At 42.9% G+C, this 21,802-nt stretch overlaps 1 protein-coding gene across 12 annotated transcripts in view; it reads right to left on the bottom strand.

The window, feature by feature from the left end:
- Positions 1-21,802, bottom strand: part of neo1a (neogenin 1a) — a 162,517-nt gene that overhangs the window by 85,537 nt on the left and 55,178 nt on the right. For all 12 annotated transcript variants that reach the window (XM_082526439.1, XM_082526445.1, XM_082526437.1 and 9 more), the window contains exon 2: positions 12,315-12,638. In XM_082526439.1, coding sequence (XP_082382565.1) covers positions 12,315-12,486 — 172 coding nt within the window. In that variant the 5' untranslated portion in view covers positions 12,487-12,638. The remainder of the gene's footprint in view (positions 1-12,314; positions 12,639-21,802) is intronic.

The following is a 21,802-nucleotide window of genomic DNA, read 5'->3' as shown; positions in this document are numbered from 1 at the left end:
TGAAACCGCTACATGCAGGCTAGTTTTCCGTTACCTGGCTGTAAATGTAAAAGGTATTGATAGGTAAGCATTAAACGCGCAAGACATCTAAAAGGTGAGATGGATAGACGTGTAGAATGGAAGGCGTGCTGTTGTGGTGCTGTTTTGCCTCATCTGACCTGTCAACGTGTGAGAGAAAGAAAGCAAAAAGACGTGATATTGACCTTGGAGCACAAGATATTCCACAATCTTCAAGAAAGCACGCAAACAGTTGTATGACACAATCCCGTAACAACACAGTTCAACACTAACAGCAGGAAGCCTCTACTTTTATTTTTTTTAAAAATCATCAATCAAGTCTCATCAGACTCAACTCAGCGAGTCAAACGCCTCCATGCTGCCCTGCAATCATGCACGGGTGCACACACACACACACACACACACACACACACACACACACACACTCCTTCCTTAATTCAACACCTCCACAGTTCACCATCCACTAATCAAAAAGTCATGAAGTGACAGCATGGTGTGGGGACGGTGGGGAAAGCCTGAACACCCTCCCCTGGGCCCTCACACACAGAGTTCAGGGCAACTCGGTGAAAGGAGGATCTACACATACGCACTCAAACACTTTCCGTCACGTAGCCGAAGCGCTCAACGAAACAGCTCATCACTCCCTTGCTTTCCATCTCCCCTTGTTTATCGCGCTCTCCTTTTTCACACGTCGCTCTCGCTCACACAGCTCTTGCCTGCATCCCACATGCCATGCCCCTGTGCATTAAGACAGACTCCAGTGTTCAAGCAGGTCTGAACAGGCTCCAAAGGCTCCCCAAACAGTCCTTATTCTAGATGAAGAGCACGTACGGTTTGTCATTCAGCCCTTTATGTTTGTCACCGTCGCTCTGTAGAACACATGAGAATACGTGATGAGTACCACCCATCCAGCCTGCTACCTTCAAAACGCCCTTCTTCCCCCATCCCTTGTGTTAGCTCTGAGTGACACCAAGAGAGGAATGTGTGCGTTTTGCGTAAAAGCAACTAAATAAATGCAAATGAAGTTTCCATTAAGGGTCGTCAAGCAGAATGTGGCCATTTTGGGGAGAGACAAAGCCTCTTTGTCACTGAAGGGAAAAAAAATATCAATGAATGTACCTTAAGTGAGGCAGGAGAACCGAGGACTAAAAAGGCATTTTTGGAGAAGATTAAATCCAGTCAGCTGGAAGGGAAAGCGTGGGATGTGAACTGAGCGGAAGTGGAGAGAAATACGTTTTCAAGGCGTCACCTCTCACACCTTAAACGTAGCCCTCTCCATGCAAGCCCCACCTCTCCTACTGCCGTCGTAATATCCATAAGTGCTCATGGAAACCCATAAATAATGTTGATCTCTGAAGCACAGAAAGCAGAGATGCTCTGGGTACCACACACACACACACACACACACACACACACACACACACAGGCTTTTTTCTTTTTCTTTTTGCATCTTCAGCATAAGCCGGGTTAAAATATGCATTTCAACCATATTTTATTTACATCTAGAGCAACAAAATCAAATCCCATCTCCGTCACCCTGGAACTGCACATTTACTCACAATAGACCATCATACATAAGCTGTCCTATAAAAGATATGATATATGCTGTCATTATTTAGTCCGATTTCTGCCAAGACAGGAGTGACTGAGTGAAGAGGCTCATAAAAGCATTGATATTGGGATGAGTTTTTATGAAACTACTCCCTATAAACTAAATGAACAGCTGTCAAAACAAGTGACCTTGAATATGAAAACTCCAGGCTGGCTGGTCCCCATCAACGTGGCATAAAAACTTCTCCCCCCCAATCTCACTTTTGCTGTCCACCGCAGCTGCCTGATGAATGCCGAGGTGTATTTCAAAAGACTTCCTAGAGGCGTGGGGAGCCATCAAAAAAAAAAAACTGAGAGTGAACTCTCTTTCAGGGTTCAAAAGCCTTATGAAGACCAATTTGGCTTTGAAACATGGGGACGCTTTAGTATGAAAACCCAAAACTGCCTCATGTATGCTCACTTGGACGGGGATTGCGAGATGAAAGGGAAACGTGGATGAGCACACTGGTCCCTAACAGCGTACGTGTCTCTATCTGAAGAACCACAAGGTAGGAGACATAACCAGTGAATGTCAATGAGGGAGGGAAGGATAAACAAAATGCTCTCAAGTGTAGCCAGGTGTCTTCTTCTTTTTTTTATGTGGATTCAGAGAAGCTTTAAATAACGCTCTCCTCGGACAACCTTTTCTTTTTTAGATTTAGGAGTGAACCCTGCTGTGCAGTCACCTGAGGAGGTCTACGTGTCCCTTCATACTGTGAGACCTGTCAACGCGACCATTCCATCATCCTGCCAAACCACAGTTAAAAGTCAAATTTGTCATTTGAAGTCATTTGTAAGTAACTTGGTTGGTAAGATCTGCCTCCTACCACAGACGTCACTCTCCATTAACTCTGAGCTTCGTATTTTAACACAGTTCCACTCAGAACACAATATTTGTAATGGCAACGACATCATTTTTGTAATTATGCTTATGTACACCTTCACAGTGGTTTTGAAAAGACACAATGAAGATGTGAGTGCAGACTTTCATCAATTACAGCCTTTTTTTACACAGTCTACCATTTTCAAAGGTTCAAAAGTAACTACACAAACTAACAATTTTAGATTGAAGTTGTCTTTTTAAATACTTGATGAAAGATTCTTTGCAGTCGGTTTTGCTCAACAAGAATCCAGGTAGGTGAGAGAAGTGAAGAATTTATTCTAAATCAGTCTCTAACCTCTATACACAACTACACCGATCAGGCATAACACTATGAGCACTGACAGGTGAAGTGAATAACAGCGATTATCTCTTCATCATGGTACCTGTTACAGGGTGGGATGTGTTAGGCCCAAAGTGAACACTTTGCCCTCGAAGCTGACGTGTTAGCAGCAGGAAAAACAGGCAAGTGTAAAGATCTGGGCGAGTCTGACGAGGGCTATGTTGTGATGGTTGGACGACAGAGTCAGAGCGTCTCCAAAACTGCAGCTCTTGTGCGGTGTTCCCTGTCTGCAATGATCGGTGTCTATTAACTGTGGCCCAAGGAAGGAACAGTGGTAAACCAGCGACAGGCCAAGGCTCACTGATGCACATGGAAGGCTGACCCGTGTGGTCTGATGCAATAGACAAGCTGCTGTAGATCAAATAGCCCAAAAATGTAATGCTATTTCTGAAAGAAAGGTGTCAGAATATACAATGCATCGTAGTTTGTGGTGTATGTGCCTGCATAGCTGCAGACTAGTTAGAGTGTCCATGCTGACCCCTGTCCACTGCTAAAAACACCCACAATGCACACGTGAGCATCAGAACTGGACCACGGATCAACGAAAGTGGCCTGGTCTGTTGAGTTACCTGCACCCTTTTATGGAAACATTGACACAAAGCAATAGGATTCAGGTGCAAAACGAGTTTGAGGTGTTGACCTGGCCTCTGGATTCCCCAGATCTCAATACAATCCAGCATCTGTGAGATCCACAGAGGTCCCACCTCACAACTTACAGGGATTTTAGGATCTGCTGTTAACATTTTGGTGCCAGACACCACAGCTCAATTTTGATATTTTAAATTCACTTATCTCCCCAACATCTTGCAGCATTAATGTTAATTTCTGGTTGTTTATCCAATATGCTTTTTGGTGTAAAAGCATATCCTGTGATGTTCCTTTTAATGTGACAAATTCAGATTTTGAATAGTCTTATTTAGTGTATCGCTTTAGTGAAATGTGGTAAATGTGTTAAATTCATCCTACGAGGGTGTTAACACATTTCAAGGAAATCCCACATACAACTATAGCCGCTGATGCCCAATTCAAAATTGCATGAGATCCTGAAATTATGCTGTTCAAGTACTAGTAGATATATTAGGGCAGATGGTAGCAAGATGTCTATAAAAGACAAAAACACTCAAGCTGATTAACATGATGTGCAACCAGCCAAATTGTAACCAATGCTGGGATTTTATCCTTTGGGTCCAAAGACAAAATGAGAACATTTAAGGGAAATCTCTAAGGTTGTGTGGAAAGCCTTGAGCAGTGAAGTTTCTTCACTGATGTGCAGATGCCTCCCACATACTGGGAGATGCACTATGTACAGTTGTGAATTGAAGTTCAGCTGGCAGGGGAGTCGAGGTGCACGGTGGGGAGCAGAGGCCCCGAAAAACACAGAGGAGAAGAGAGCGAGTTTGGGAAGTCATTAAGAGTTTATCTTCACCCGCTGACGGCAGCAGTCAATTATCACTGTCATTAGAACATCGTAATTGTCCCAGCGTAGTGTAGAAACAGGCTGGAAATGTTCTCAGCTCAATTGGACACTTCACTTTAATTTGAAATTCTAACTGCGGCTTCATTGTAGCGAAGAAAATGTCCCCAGGTATTTTGTTTTTTCAAACACTCTCCGTGGGGTATAATCTGGCACAGACACCGAAATTATCTCTGAGGGTATGTTTGTGCTACTTTTAGCACTGTTGTGGAATTTATTTCACAGAGGAGTTGGTGTGTTTTCTCTATATATCCATGTACCCACAAGTAAGTCTGCAGCGCCAGGTCTTATATGGGGTTTAGAAAGAAAAAAAGTCAACCAGTAACTAGTATAAATGGTCATATTTGAGCTCTAACTCATACTTAAACATTTAATTTTTATGGTCTAGTGCTCACCCTACAGTCACAGTACACAGGAATGATCCTGGGTTCAAGACGGGGAGGAGTCACAGACCACAGCCTCAGGCAGGTGCAAGCTAGTCTCCTCCCAGTGCCGGTCCCAAGCCCAGATAAATGGACAGGGTTACATGAGAAATAGAATCCGAAGTAAAAACAGTGCCAGTAATTTTTAATTGCCCAGTTGCTGGTTGTGCACATCCAGCGAACACTGAGTATTTGTGGTGTTTAAGGTGATGAACTCAAAAGGAAATAAAGATAATGGGACAGGATCATAGCACATCATCGTTTCATGTAGAAAGGGAGATTATAAAATCTCTCAGAAATCACAGTCCATTCGTCTTATATAACATAACTCCTGAGTCCATCCTCTGTTTGAATCAATCTGTTTTAGAGTTCCCTCCTTTAAGGCCACGCTTCTTTGAGTTTTCTTTTGATTGGCTGCCCCTCTGTAACAGGAGGTTGGAAGTGCAGGTGGGCGGGCTTACATGCTCACAGAGAGAGCTGTGTGCCTGAGGATACAAAAAAGTGGGAAAGCGAACATTGTGAAGCCTGAGCTTCTGACTTACAGCTATTACCTTTACAATTACAATTTTATGCCATATTTAATCTAACATTTGAGCAGCATATGTGACTGAGAAGACGATCCTCTTCAAAGAAACAAACACAAAAAACTCTTTATACAAAAAACTTGATTTAGCAGTGACTTGTGTGATGAGGACTTTTTTGGGAGACAATTTATAGGAGCAAGATTAAGTCGTTGCAAAAACAGAAAAAGCTTGAAACAAGCCTGTGTTGAAGCAGCTAACGTGTGTAGCAACAAACTTCTGTTGCACCGGTGTTCAACTGGAAAAATTCTGAAAGCATAAAGACAATTAAGTGCGTAGGTGTAAATTTCTATGCACACACACAAAACCACACACTAGACACTGCGGTGTCTGGAGAGTAGAGATAGGGCTGTCTCCATCAGCCTCTCCACCTACCCAGAGGACCTAATCAGTCAGTGAATACACGTAAAATGGAGGCTGTCATCTACCTCCAGCCCAACAGACTCCCCGCCGACACTTTTCTCCCACTGCCAGCCTCTAGAGAGCAAAAAAAAAGATGGATCTTTCCCAAAAGCTCCATCCTCAACCAAGATATCCTACATCATGCATCATATTTTCTCAGCTGCCGAGTTTCTCCGTCCTCTTTCTCTTTGTCCTGTTTAGTCTCATCTTTACAGTTAGATCCAACTACTCATATACCAATTTCTGTTTTGTTTTTTATTGTCTTTGTATTTCCAAATTTCATGACTTTTGTCCCAAAGATAGCTACATGTTTTCAATTTCATCTTAACATATGATGAAAGCGCCTAAGTGTCTCTTTCTTCGCCTTTATCTCGAGCTGACTTCACTCCTTCCTGACATGTGCCAGAGAGAGATGAAAATCAGGGTAATGGAATCCACTGTGATCCTGACACTGCTTCCGGGACAGAACAATTCATCACTGCAACAACCCTCAACTCAGCAGGAAAGAGGCACATAATTGGGTATCAGTGGGAAACGCCTTTTTGCATTGGGAGCAACCAGAATCTATGCTTGGATTTTTGGATTCTTCTGTCCATCCAAAAGAAGAACAAAATTCCATCAATCAAATTTACAACTCGACAGACTGGCGACCCACCCAGGGCGTACCCTGCCTCTCACACAGAGGTTGCTGGGATAGTCTCCAGCCCAATGGCAACCCTGAATTGGATAAGCGAATGAAGATGGGTGTCTGGATGGTCATCCAACTTTATCGGCTTACACTGGAATGCCAAAATTATAAAGGAAAGCCAAGTCGATCTTATCCCGCTTTCCACAGTCACGCAAACTGTGCATTACAGTTGTTTCGCTTGTCATGCATCTGAAAACGTGTGGGGTAATGATTCATTCATCTGAGGACAGGGACTTGTTAGCCTGCTTATGGTTCTTGCAGTGAGCAAGCTCATGCCTGTGAAGACATCTGTCAGCATGCAGATCAAAGGTAACTGTAATGCCTGACAAGCTATATAGAAATTTAAAATACACTACTGCATATTTGAGGTAATATTATTCCTACGCAGCACTTAACTGCGTTTGAAGAGACATGAATTTTTAAAAACAGTCGCTCCAAATCACAACAAATTGACTGCAGGGTGCAGATTAAAGCCTGGATCCATCTGCAACTGTTGTAGGTGTCAAGTGTAAACAGGACATGAGTAAAAATCACCACCCTGGGGTTGCACGTCTCTGTCAACCAGTCAAGTTTTGATTCATATCAGTCCACAATCATTTAATATATGCAATACGTAGAGACTGCAGGAATTTAATTGGTGGGACCGAACCAACTGCTTTCAGGCATTGGTGTCTTTGAATTCCATCTCAGTATTTTTTTTAAAAATTCATTTTAGTGTTGACATACTCAAGATTTGCAATGTAGACACTCTCAAAAACAATAAAAAATTCATGAGGAAAAACAGATGTGGATGGTTTGTTTCTTTTTTGGAGCTCCTCTGAGATTTTTTGTTTTGGAGATTTATTATTCTATATTTTAGATGGAGCTATGTAACTGCCGTGGCCACTGTGGGCCTGCAAAATGGGTGAGTGCTAGAGCCTGTGAATACCGGTGAGTGTGTAGAAGCAGTTGAAAGGTGGAGGACTGAAAGGATAATAAAGAGAAAATGGAAGACTGTGAGGGGTAGTAAAGGGAGTAAAAAGAAAGGACGGGAGGGTGATTTAGTGACTCAGAGAACTGACAAAGAAAGCAAGACAAAGGTGAGAGAGGTAAAGGAAAGAAAGGGAAGTAGAGGATGAATGAATGAAGTGAACACATAACCCTCAGCGAACAGCTGAGAAGCTCGTGGGCGTGAGTGGTTAGACGTGAGCTGATTGGGCTGTATCGGCGCACATAGCAGGGAAAAGACCGGTGTTTGTTTGTCCTTGATTTTATTTGCTTTGTGTGTTTATTATAAACAGGGTGAGGTTTATTTAATGATCCTAAAAAGGGGAGAAAACAAAGTTCAGAATATCTAAGGAGGACTCGCATGCTCTCCAGTGACCTAATTAGACTTTAGCCAACAGAGACACACAATTGGTAAGAAAATATCTTTTTTAATTCTCACATTAAGTATAATTAATGTTTCACAGAATGAACACAATTATAGCGTAGTGGTTTATACATTCACCTAACAAGCAGAGAGCACAAGTAAGTCTGATCCCCCGGAGGAAAGACAAATCCCTTTGTGGTTGAGTCCCAGAGGCAGCCGGAGTTACCTAAAGAAATCTGCTAAATCAAACATGCAGAGCCACTCACTGTGGTGACCAACTTGTGAATAAGGGACCAGCCAAAAGTAGCTTTCACAGCAAAATAAAACACATAGAAAGTAGAAATCATTTATACAGTGTTCCAGAAATCAGGTGAGTGCAGATGGGTATGTATCCAAGCTGCATGTAAACCTAAAAATGGTCATTCTTAAGCTTTAAGAGGCCAATAAAACCATCCTGATACATGTATTTCTAGGTACTCTTGCCTTAAAGCAGCCACGTCCATCTCTGACGAACATTTTATAAATACAATCCGTGTTGAGTTTAATATTTCAACAGAAACTTGAACTGCAGCGGTCCCTGTCATGGCTGGAGGAAAGGCTGTATGTGATGAGCTGAATGCACCGAGGTAGTTTTAACAAAGATTAAACCGAGCTGCCAAAGCATATTACTCGAGCCACCTGGTGAATGTGCGAGTTTGTCAAAACTTGACGCAATCGCGCCTTAAAAGGCTAAAAAAAAAAAGTCTGCCTGTCCTTAAGTGAAAAGTAATGATATGCCGCTTATAAAAAAACAGAAACAAAACAAAATCACTCAACTCAGATAAAATCCTTTTCAAAGCGGGCATATAAAGCCATGTATCCATTCATTCCCTTGCAACCTTTTACCATTTTATTTACCCGAGCCACTGAACGAAGAAAATGTACTACACACAAAAGAGTCATTCAAAGGAAATCTTGCGAACCATGGCAACCTCAGTGCCCTATTATGTTTCATCCCAATTGAACGTCTTGATCCGTGTTTGGCTGACATCCATTTTATGTTGTGAAAACACAGCTGACTTGTGATTATTCACAATATGTAAAGATGTCAACTTAACTGCAAGTACAACAAAGTGCCTCCGACAACAGCACAAAGCGCTCCCCCTGCAACGGTGATGCAATCATCCTTTTCCACATTTTCAAGCCGTCATTTCTCCGGGGGTGTGACGCACCCCCTCCCCTACCCCCCTCGTCAAAAAACAGATTAAAATACATCAAAAAAAGGGGATTAAAGAATCTGCCGACACTCCTAAATCCTTCAAAAGGCGTCCGACTCTATCAAAGGATGAGTACTATTAAATATGAGGCGACACATGTGACACGTGAAGGGTGCCGGTGTTCAGTTTATAATTTCTGCCACTGTGGGGAGGGGAAAAATGAGATTTCAGTGAAGCATGATATCAAAGCAAAGCAATAAGTGGCTTTTGCCATCTTTATATGCCGGAGTAACCTATAGGTGACAGAAAGAGAGAGAGTGCACAGCAGAACAGAGGTGAAGCACTTGATTTGGCTGCCTCATGTACATACACAGACGTCAGATAGGAAAAACAAACCAAAATAGGCTCCAAGACAGTGAGAGGGCAAAATAAATTCTCCATTTTCTCATTTGGGGGTTTCCCTGTTAAGCGGCAGTGAGGTGGGGCTCACCTCAAGCGATTCTTAAAGAGGGCTGAGTTCAAAGCGTGCCGGTGGGAGGAGAGACGGCTGCGTGGGAGAACAGCAGACAGTTAAGATGGGATTTCTCATTACGCGCGTCTCGCTCTGTGTCCTGGCTAACACTGCTGTATACCGCTCACTCCTTCTCTGCCCTATAATTTCCCTCACTCCCCCCCCTCCTTTTCTCTCTCGCATAGACTCAAACTGAATGCATAAGATTGCGCCCCACTAGGCCACATTCCCCTTCTCTTTCACCTGAGCCCTGCTTGTGTTTCCACACTATCTGACTGTGCACACACAGAGGCTAAAACACACACAGACAGACTGGATGAAAAAGCGAGAGCAAAGAGGGAACACAAGGCAGAGAGATCTTACCGTGTGTACATGAATGAGAGCTCAGAGCTAGGCTATGAAAAATAACAAATGTTGAAACTGAAAAAAATCCTTTAAACATCTCTCTATATAAATATATGAAACAGGACTTTTAATTGTTTTATTTCTTTACATACAGTCATTTTTAAATAATTCCCACGTCAGCTGAATGATACGAAACAGTCTGAATTACTTCACTGCATTTTAAACAGTGATTTCCTTCAGATTGGTTACATTCCCGTGTGTTCTTCTAACCGTGTTTTGTCTTTCACTGAATCTAAATACTGTTTCCACCTTCACTTTGTGCATATAAACAAACAGAACTGAAAAAAGTCAGGTAGCGGAGCCCATCAGGGCAAAGAGATAAAGCGGGAGAGCGCGGCGCTGTCGTGATTGCGTCGCTGTGTGGAAGTAGACGCATTTGCTCGAGAAGAATGAGCAGCACGTCCCCTTGCAATCAATCCCAGATATTACCCCGGTATTTGTCAGATATGCTCCCTGCCACGCCAGCCATCCGTGACTCATTCCGTCATTACATCGGAGAGGTCACGCCCACTCCACCCCTGCCTGCGCCATCGTTCCAGGGTCTGATGGCGGCCTAATGGCCTGCTCTCTCTACACTGCAATTAACCTTTTTATTGGCCACCTGCCAGACAGCTGGAGATACAGCAGTGTGCGCGCGCGTATGGGCTTATGTAAGCGCGACCATAAATGCGTCTGTGTTTATATGCACATGCACAGTGGCTGAAGCTTTTAAGTCTATAAATTACCATGTGAGCAGCGAGCCCCAGAGCACGCATGTGCACGTGGGCCTATAAAAGCTGACAGATTTCACCTGCTACTCTCGTCAAATAGAAATTGATTGAATCTAACATCCCATCATGTTTGACCCAGACAGATCCCACTGGCTGTGATGCTGTCTCAAAGCGGAAACACATCTTGGAACAAGAACTAAACACGTCCCTTTTGCATTATAGGCGAGCGCAGGGGGAGATATTATTTGTACTCCAGGAGCACCTGTCTCCCACCCCTGTCGCTGCTGGAGTAGAAGTAAATGGCAGCTGTAAAAATGATTCCAATTAAAATGACATTTCTGTAAATATGTCATCTTCCAAAGTTTCATCAAATCTGTGCCACTGATGCCAAACATTGCATAGTTAAAGCTACCCCGTGGAGTTTTTGACTTATAGTAGCACAAATCCCTGTTTTCAAAACACAAAGACGGGCGTGCATGCAACAGGGACGGGTGATAATTCGCGTGGAAACACTGTAATGTGCCAGCAAAGACTGTATCCTAGTAAATGTGCACACAGTGTAGATGAAATTGGAGGACAAAGTGCATTCAGCACATTTGTCTTCATGAAAATAAATATAGATCTAATTTGTCTGTTCACAAGGAAACTCCACAGAATCATTTTAATGCTGATATATTTTATTTGACCATCCGATGTTTTATTTTAAACCCTGCTGCACTCTAATAGTATTATATCCTTTTCCCAAGGGAAGTCGTATCTGCGAGATCTCGTCTCACACACAGTTAGACCGCGAGCTTTTTGAGTGAAGGAGAAAAAAAATCTTTTCGATCTCTGCAATGCTAACATACTGCTTCATTACTTTGCAATTCAAAAACCAATGAAAAGTAACAGAACGGCAGGCGGACAGTAACTTTACACAGGCGCTCGCTGTCTGAGAGGCTCGCTATACCATTGTCAACAAGAGGTCTCTGTCGAGTGTCTTTAAAATGTGGCGGAGCACGGCTGAGCAGAAAGCACACAGTAAATGCATTCTGTGGCTCCTGCAGCTGCAAATTGAATTTTGGGGCATGACTTGACTCAAAACACCTAATAATCCCACGTCACTTGCTGTTCCCGAGCTGAACAAGGTCACACTGTACAGCGAGTAATGAAAAAAAGACCCTTTTTACAAGCATTTATCCAAATGCATTCAGGCTCCGGCGAGGTGAAGAAATTTAAAGAAAAGAAAGCACAAATGGCCGAGCACCTGAAGGACAAAAAACCCCCAACAGAATAAGAAAAATAAACCACAAAACCCTTTCATGTATACGGACGCCACATGTCTGTGCACATATAGCATGCAGTGGTGAAGGGGGGAGCATAGCAAAGACTGACAGGTTTTAAGTCACTGCACAAACAGCTTTTGTTTCTTATGACGTCTCATTAGCCCTGACAAAAAGTTAAAGCTGGGATTATCTAAACCTTATCGCCTCATTTGTCAATCAGCTTTTGAATGTGCACACTCACTCTGATGTGACAGCCAGCACAAGTGCAAACACGTGTTGGGAGTTCAGCAGGTCTATAAAGCACTTGCTGGTAAACACGTAGTCTAGTCAATGCTTTTCGGCTCCATCCATAATCTCACAGTGGCTTTTGAGTGATCAACAGCTCAACAGTAACTACAACACATTTGAAAGCATAAACCAGAGTTGAGTTTGGACTGTATCACATGCTGGCTATGCTGATTAATCTCGCAGTCCTTACCTGCTACAGAGAGGCGTGCCGTGCGGCTGGAAATGGATCCCAGGTTCTCAATGGTGGCAACACACTGATAGGTTCCTTCGTCTGGCTTGTTATGTTTAGAGTGGACCACATGGCTGAAGAACAGCGTGCCGTCGGGCAGTATTTTTCTCCTCTCGTCTGAAACCAGGCTCATGAAGGTGCCGTCTTTCTTCCATTCGATGTGTGCCGGCGTGGCTGCGTCGCTGTGTGCAGAACAGTTGAGGAAAGCGGAGTTCCCCCGGATGGCCAGCGTGTCCTGGGGCTCCACGGTGAACCAGAAGGGGCTGAAGGGCTGCACTGCTGAAGCTGAGGAGCAACAGAGGGGAGAAGTGAGATGTCAACACAGAAAGTTACGTCAGGTCCACTTTTCTCTGAGCGCTAATGAAAATTAGCGAAATTCTTGCTGCTCTCCAGCAGCTTATCAGTGGGCGATGTGGCTTGAAGATCACACCACAATTATGGGGGCAGATTCATTATCAAGGATGCATTGCTCAAGTTTCCCCAGATGATCATTCTCTATCATTCTAAACACCTGATTAGCTGTGTATACAGTGGATTAAAAAGTCTGACAATTTGAGTTAGTGCTCTATTTCTCGTTTTTACATTGATTTTATTCTGAAAGTTCCTGCAGGAAGTGGTAATATATAACACTGATATAACACTGATGCTTCTTCTGGCTGGTTGCCAGGTCGCCTCCATTCTTTATCCACCAAACTACGCCACAGCTATTCACACTTCTTGTTAGTTGAAATGTGAACAGTGCTGATATTTCTATACAAGTTACTCTAAGAATTTTATTCTGAAAGTCCAGTCTCTTCAAAATAAAGCACCTGTATGTAGCAGGTGGTAAAAACCAATCACAATTTAACACGGTCAGATCATACCAGTGTATCCGTTTTGATTTCACTGATTCCAGCATGGATCTTCTTTCCGTAAGCTTCAGCTTCTTTATCGGATTACTAATCAGTAATCGAGTGTAACTACTATCAAAGATCAGTAAAGAAACATGCTTGCGGTTAGGCTGCAGCAGAGGGTTGATGAAAGGTGCGAAATGCTTGCAATCACTCTAAATTGCACAACACTACTATCTGCTTTTTCAGTTCGGTCACAGCATATCCTAAGAAGTCGCTGACATCAATGGCGTGTTTCAATGCTCACTCTAAAAATGACAGAACACTGCAGGACTCCAAGTGCCCCAAACACTGAATGAAGTGTTCCCGAACCAAAACATCTTTTTGTTCATTCTATCTTTCAGCCAAAGTGCCTCGGCCTTATTCCAGAGCCTCAAAGAGGCTTTTTATTATGAAACCACAAGCCTCGCTGGAATTGGGCAAGAGGAACTGACAAATTTAACCAAGTCTAGCCTCCCTGGCAAGTTAATATCACGTCTTGCGTTATCATAAGTACAGCGTGCGGGGAAGGAGTAAACACGCAGGAACGCGGCTGCCATTTCCTTTCCTCGAGCAGAAATGGTAACATCACATTGACATGAACAGTGCCAAAGTGAGAGTAAGTAAAATTGCTTTGCATTCACCTCATCCATTATTCAAGCACTCCCACTGTAAGAGTCACACTGTGGTATTGTTTAGATAAATAACACCAATTATCAGTTCTGCAGGGATGGGGCAGAGCTTGAAAAATAATTAAAGGGGTATGAAGGTATTTTAATAATTCAACGAATGGAGTGAAATAAGTGGCTGAGTGTTAAATGCAGTTTAAAATATGCCTGCTCTCTTCCAAGGAAATGGCATGTCTCCGGGGGAGAGGGGAGAGCAGAATGCGATAGAAAGAGATGAAGACAGAAAATGAGAGAGTAGTGTGAGAGCGAACGAGGGATCCTGTGCCAATAGTTCAGCTATTTAACTACTAGAAGATAATTTCTCTACCTTGTGGCGCCCTAGCGAGAGATCCAAGATTGAAGTAATATAATGCATGGTCCATTATGGTGGCAATATGAATGCTTGCCCTCTGTGCACTTAGTTGTCTTGAAAGCACAAACAATTACAGAGAAAATACTGTTGGAAAGTGACTGAACTAAATAGAAACAGATGCAAATAAATGTAAGCCGTTTTCCCACTAAACTGAGCAGTCAGACCCCACACTAATTCACTGATGAGTGGACCAGAATACTGAAGAGGAAGTGTGCCTGCATTCTGTCTCAGTGTACAGCAGGGACCTTGAACAACTGAATTGAGGCCTGATATACGAGCACAGTCCCTTTAGAAAGATCTGTGTTAGCAGTTACTTTACAGATATCCTCCTATGACTGCTCTGGCGCCATTTCACTGCAGTTGCGGAGTAAATTCAAGCAAAGAAAACTTTATTAGGCTGGGTAATGCACAGAGTGCGCAAGAGCTCAAAACATTTTGAAAATCCCTCCAGGCAGAAGTGGAAGTGAAATTCAAGTGAATAAACAGCAGTAATGAATAAAATATACAATGTTCTAAACTAGCCCAAAACATTTCTAACTGCAGCTCTTAGGAGGCAAGTGAGTGGCTTCTAATTAGACTGAAGCAAGTAGCTAATTTCAGGAAATCAACAAATTCACAGCGAGCCTGCTTACATATTGGGCAGAATGTGACAACACTAGCAAATGTGTTTGACTCATGGTGTATAGGACAGATGGAGAGAGACTTGAGGGAGGAATTCGTCACTCCAGCGGACCAAAAGCACCATGACATGCTTAATCATCTCTGCATTACACTGCTGGAACAGTTGGGTGTGTGGGGCTGGGCAGCTCGTCTGTGCCCAGGTTTGGCTCCCCTCCAGTCAAAAGACCATCTTCAGCTGCTCTCTATCTGAGGGAAAAAACTGAATGGGCTTGAAGGTCCTACAAGCATCCTATCAGAGTCAAAGCAGCTGGCTTTAGCAGCTTTTCATCCCAATCGCAGAAACAGTAGGGGAGGGCTTAGCTTCGGCTCTACTTTTGAGAAAATGGCAAACCATCTGCATTCAGCTGCAGACACAACAACCAACGTCTGTGCACTGGGATGAACCAGGGGTGTAAGGAGTTTGATGGCAGGCAATCGGCTTTTTGGCAGCATCTAACTAATCTTCTGTTAGAATCTTTGACTCATTAACACCATTTCTGCTACTAATCTCAATTTCTCCCTCACATTACCTTCAACCGCTCCTGGCAGATGGCTGCCCCTCCCTGAGCCTGGTTCTACTGAAGGTTTCTTCCTGTTTGAAGCGAGTAGTTCCTTATCTATCGCCAAGTGCTTGCTCATTTGAAGTCGTCTGATTGTTGGGGTTTCATTCTATTATTGTAGTGTCTTTACCTAATAATACAAAGCACCTTGAGGCAACTATTTTTGTCATTTGGTGCTATATAAACAAAACTAAATCCAATAAAACTGCAAACAGATTCCAAAACAAGGATGCCAACGTTAGTGGCCAAAGTTCAAACGCGTGCGTTTCACGTAAAGGTGGGATTGTGTAAATCAATGCCGAACACCCTGGACTCATCTGCAGACTGAACAAATATTTTGACAAAAGGCGAAAGCAGCATTCCAAACCGATGACTATATTTCATGTTTCCGTCTTTGTAGCATGTAGAGAAACACAATCATAAAAGAAGTTTCACATAAAGCGCAGTGTAGCCAGCGTATAATTTCTCTCCTCTAGAAAGCAACTAAAAATAACCAACTCAAGGCAAATTTATCTCTTTCAAACTCCCTCAGATTATTTATAGAAAATGAGGGAAAATGTTTGAAAGCACACAGAGCAAAATCCATATTTCACCAATTTAATGGGTCCCTTAGGAATAACAACAAAGTCCCCGTATCAATAAACAGGCTTCTGAACGCTAACCTAAAGCAATTCCAGTGACGTAAGGAGAAGCTGGAAAAACCACACCCGTGACCGATATTTAAAGGTTTACTAGCCTGAATTGTCGCTCCTTGTTAAAAAGAGAGGACAAGCAGCCAGCACCTCAGCAGGAAGCAAGGAGCTCTATCTGCAACATGTGATTAAAAAAAACAGAAGAAAATGCACAAACATCAGTATCTTAGAGTAAAGACAAGCTTCAACCTTTATGCCAGAGCTGAGGGAAAAAAGTTTACTTTTGGCAGCTAACAAGGTTCCGAGTTATAAGCCTGGAAAAAAAAATTGTAATGAACACAAATAGAACGAGCAGTGGCGTGCCGATGCACTGTGAAGTGCTCGCTGACAGAAAACTCAACAGAACTCATGTTCTCATACATCAAAGTGCAGAAAAACCAAAACCTGCTGAAACAGAACATAATGAGAAGAAGGGAGATCAGTTAAATTTGCAATGACAGGAATTTCTGTCTCTTGTATACATTTGTTTTTTGTCTTTCGCTCACACAGCCAGATGATGGCTATATGTTTCCCAGAGAAATGCAAAGTGCACCTTTAAATGTTTCTTACAATAGCACTGAAACACAGCGGGCTTTTAACAGCACAGCTGTAGAGTTAGAGGAGGAGAGAGGGGTCAGAAACCACATTACAGTGTGAGGAGTCTAATCTATTCGGGCCCCCATCCGTTTGTGTTTGATAAATAGAACCCTCCACACCAGGCAACCAGTGAGAATAAGTCGAGCGGAGAGCAAGGGGCTAGAAAATGGGCTTGTCTGCTTGATAAGCATGGGCTGTTACCTCTGTCCCAAATCCACTTTTCTCCGCAGTTATAAAAGGTTTGGGAGCCCAGCTTAAGGTGGTGCTGCGATATGCTGCAGTGCTCCCCCCCACTCGGATATGAGGAAGACAGAATGGAGATGTGGGGCTAGTGATGGATTTCCCCCACGTCCTGACAATGTTAAAAGCACGATTTCAGACATTACGGAGATTACTATCTAGGTGAGGGGTGTGTGTGTGTGTGATAACTAGTAAGCCACAACTTCTAGCTCTCTTCCCGTGAGAGTTTAGAAAAGTAGAAAAAGGTGTCTGCATCAACTGTGCGAGGTCATCTGCACTGACCCCAGATACCGGTTAACAATTTCGGCAAATTACAAAGTCAGCCTCGTAACATTGGGTGTGTTAAAAAAAAGAAATCCCACTGAAGGCAGTAAAGAGTGGGTTGGCGAGGGTCTGCTCTCTGCACAAAGACCCCCTGTTCTCTCCTATTCTGCACTTGGCCCAGCAGGAAGCCTCCTCCCTCATTGACCCACCGCCTGACAGCAGTCATAGTGACTGCCTTCCTTATTGAGCCACTCTTGAGACAGAACAGAGCGCTCTGGAAGCCAGTCGCGTTTTCAACAACCGAGGCTCTTCTGTGGCCTGATCTTGGGACGAGGAAATCCTGGACATCATCAAAAGTAAAAACACTTTGCAGAGATTTGAAACCACTGGGAAATTACATCTGTAAAGGGCAAACAGTAATATGGATTCTGCTTGTTATCATTATGCTGCTTTCACACTCTTTATAATATGTCACTGGATCTCTGAGCTGTAAGCCCTTTGTAAGAAAACAAGCCAGGAAAATCGTTAGTAGCGCATCGGAGATGAATGGAGGCCTTCAGTGCAGGTAAAGATAGATACAGGATGAGGGCCTTTTGTAATTTACCTGAGCACTTCAGGCTCCTGTCTCTGTGCTATTTCCATATCTTCATCGTTTGTTCTTCCAGGCAGAACATCAGGCTGCTTAAATGACACTAATGGAAATGGTTGTCTCTTCTTCCCTCCCACACTCTCCTGTGCTTTTGAACCTAAGATCGAGCGTGGTGGGACTAGGTGTCTGCAATGTAGAAATGGAGAAAAAGCTTATTTGAGGCATGTATCTATTTAGTGGAAAAGGTGTCCTTTTCAAATTAAGAAAACACAGCCTCCCGCTCGAATTAATGTGCTGGGCTTTACTTATATTAAATTAAAGAAATTAAGATTTATGTAGAGACTCTGTGTTCGTGCTTTCTAGAGATTAGCCCAAATAATCTGACTATATGACTTTTACCATCTTCTACTATCTTTTACAATGTCAAGCTAAAGGAAAAGAGAGTTGGTGTTACAACCCAAGCACTCAACAATGCCTGATGAGCCTGATCACGGATACCACAACCCACTGATTCTGGTATTCAAAGCATTCCCCGCAGCACTTCATGAAATGAGGAGTTAAGGCCAAGCCATACAGGGATGGACAAAATGACTGGGGTGCCTAGCTCACACACTGGCTGTCCTGCGCTGGCACCAACTCAACTGGCAGATTAAAAGAGAAAAGGATCCAATTTCTTCAGCTCAGAGTTCTCCATCATCCTGTATACTGGCTGCCATGGTAAAGCTCCAGAGGCCCGGAGGCAACATGACAGGGTCACCAGTGAAGGAGGGTCACCGCAACGGCATCAGCTCTGGTTGCGCTGCAAACTGCCAGAAAATGGTATTCTAAAAAAAAACGTCAGTCTCTTTTTTAATCAGGTGGAGAGAAAAAAAAGATCTTAGTGAAATGATTCACTGCTTAATAGGATTAGCAAATAGTCTGAGTGCAAGACGCCGGCAAAACTTCAAATGTGGACCGCCACGGCCAATGTGAAGACATTAAGTGAAGGATTTTTATTCAGACCTTTTTACTCTTTACAGTACTGAATGTAATGGTGTCAGGGTATAGTATACCAGTGATTAATGACTACCTAATCCCACACAGGCACAACTGACCCCAACTTCCTGCTTAGTAGCAAAGGAGCTCAGTCCAAGACCACCTTGGAGCCTTATTTCAATGCACTGCCTAATGAGAGGCCTTAAAACCAGGCTCAACACCAAGTGTTAGCAAGAAACTGGATAATGTACAAGCTACGAGGAGGCCATATCGAGCGACGCTTAGACCAACATTTACCATTCTGAAAGTCAGTGGTAAACATTACTCTTTGGTTCACAGATTATATGGACTGAGTGATTTAAAGAATTAGAACATTTGAAACTGATTTTTCATCATTTAATAAAGCATTTTAAGAGCAGCTGTTTGCAGGAGCATTTGATTTAAAGTAAGCGCCAACATCTGAAGCCTAAACGTCTTAGTATCCATGCAGTGGCCTATAAAAAAAAAAGAGAGAGAAAAAAAAGTGTGTTTGTGTATTTTCCAAACATCAAAAGAGAATGCTGGAAATTAGGTTTTGAGGCAGTATCTGGCTTTTTTTCTTTTCTCATTAGTCCTACAAATACACACCTTTTATGTCACAGTTCAATGAAAATGCCAAGTGGTGATCAGGAGAAATAGTCTGCAGGGGAAAATCTCTTAAATGCACACTAATTCATGCTTTGCACTCATTAGTGTAGCATACATTTTTCATAGATGTTTACAACAATTACATTTGGAACCTGTGTTACCAAAATATGCATATTTATATCCCTGTGGCATGCCTGTAAACAAAATATGTTCTTGGCTGTGCATTCGGCTACATTACATACATAATTTTATATTAAACTTACTGGTTATTGAATTATATATCCACTGCTGTAGACTGTATTATGAACTCTGGTACAAATAAATGGTTTAATGGTTTAAACAATTAATAAAACTCTTCTTTGGCAAAATGATAGAGGCAGGTATATTTCTTTCAGTAAAACTGGACACAAATACTGAAAATAGGAGGGGAAAAAAGACATTTAAATGAAATGCTGGACAGAGCTTTCAACAGCCGAGTGTGATAAGGGAGACCCAGGAGGGATTGGTTGGATGGGGAACCCCCTCACCTCATCTGGTAGCGATAATTAACCAGTACTGATTGAGGCTCAAATTCCCTCGCTTATCAACCTCCCCCGTGGGCTCACAATGAAGGATTGGCCCACAGAGACGAGAGCAGCCCAGACAGGCATTCTTTGAGAGCTGGTCTTGAGATAGTGCAAGACAATGATGAAAAAACCCACTTTGCCTCACGCAAAGTAATTGGAACGCAAAATGGCAAGAACGAGCATGTTTCTCAGGCTAGATGGACACCCACAGAGCAGTTGGACTAAAGGTTACAACCATCACTTAATGCTTGCGTTTGAGAATTGGACTAACCTTTTCTAGCTGCTGAAAAAAAAAGTGCTTTGAGAGAAAAAGAAAAAAGAAAAAAAAAACTCACCATGGCAGCAGATGCCATTATCTGCTATTTTTTAAGTAAAATGCCCTTTAAATTGCACTCTCAAACAAACTAACAACTGCAGAGACAAACGACGCGCTTAAAATACCACCAGAAATCAGCACATAGTACCAATCAGTACGAACCGTTGAACTGTAGTCAGAAAAGACGAACAGGAGGGGAAATCCATATCGTCTTTTGACCCATAAAACATCGCGATGTCATTCAAATAATCTGGTAGCATGAGACAAGTGACTCAAAATCTGACAACATTGTCGAGTGCTGCTGTGAGCGCGACAAAGAAAGAATTGTGAAGATCTCATGTGAGATAGCATTGTACAGTAATAAAGCTGGAGTAACAATAATACATAGGGGGGGGAAGAAAGAAAAAAAGTGGAAATGTCTTCCAGATGCCTTGTGGCGATAAGTTATCTGATGAGGCTGTAAAACCAGCAAGCACTGGGCAAAACGTAGCCAGGAAGTAGTCGACACACCAGGCAGATTGGGGCCAAGTTCTGAGCAGCAACACATGAGATAGTCATCTGAGACAGGAAAGCACATTCATTTTGCCACCAGCTAGCTCCACCCTGTCCCCACCAACCCCCATACTGAAGAAAATCATGTGGCCGTAATGAGATATCCTAGAGATTTTTTAATGAAACACAATATTATATTCTCTTGTGCCTGTTTTTTCTCTTTCCTCAGCTATCACACTCACTCACACAAACATATACACACAGAGAAGAAAATCGATATAATCCTCTATGCCTTGCACAGTCAAACACCCGGCAATTTATCAGCATTGGATTTCAAAGTCTGGGTCTTTGCCTATTTCGTCCTTGACTCCTGTCATTTATTTGCTCTTATTTTTTCTTGAGCACAACAGGAAGAAGTAGAGAAGGAGACGGGGTGTGTAGGGGTGTGGGGGGGTGTTTGGGAGGTGTAGGGGGGGGGCTTGCTTACAGTACAATTTCCACACACTCTACAGTTAAGTAGAGCGGTTGGTACAAAGAGCTAGAGATAAAAGTGCAGGGCACACTGAACAACTCTGCCAGAGGTCACATCCAGCAATTCACTTGATCACAGTGTTTGGATCTGGCTCCTTTGAGTGGTCAAGTGTGGCCAATCTTCCTCTGATAAGTCAGATGCCAATTACCAGCCCAGACACAAAAACATTTCAAACTACCCCAGTTTCTCCTCTTGTCGAGATAAGCATCAGCATGCAAATTATGCTAATTACAACGGAGCTGAGTCATAGTCCCCCCCACTTTCAAAGCTCCCTTTGAGACTTATTACACTGGCCTATTGCTGTCACATATAGATAAAAGATAAGAATTATTTTCCCATAAGAAAGGGGGGGGGGGGGGGGACACTAGCATTAACATGGTTGTCAGTTTCTTCTCACAAAAGAACTTGAAGTTTTTCTTCTATGCAATAATCCCACAGCTCTGCCTTTAA

The sequence above is a fragment of the Aulonocara stuartgranti genome (assembly GCF_965226115.1).
Source record: "Aulonocara stuartgranti genome assembly, chromosome: 1".
NCBI classification, from domain to species: Eukaryota; Metazoa; Chordata; class Actinopteri; order Cichliformes; family Cichlidae; genus Aulonocara; species Aulonocara stuartgranti.
Note: the sequence above shows the minus strand (reverse complement) of the source record. Positions and strands in the feature narration are given on the sequence as shown.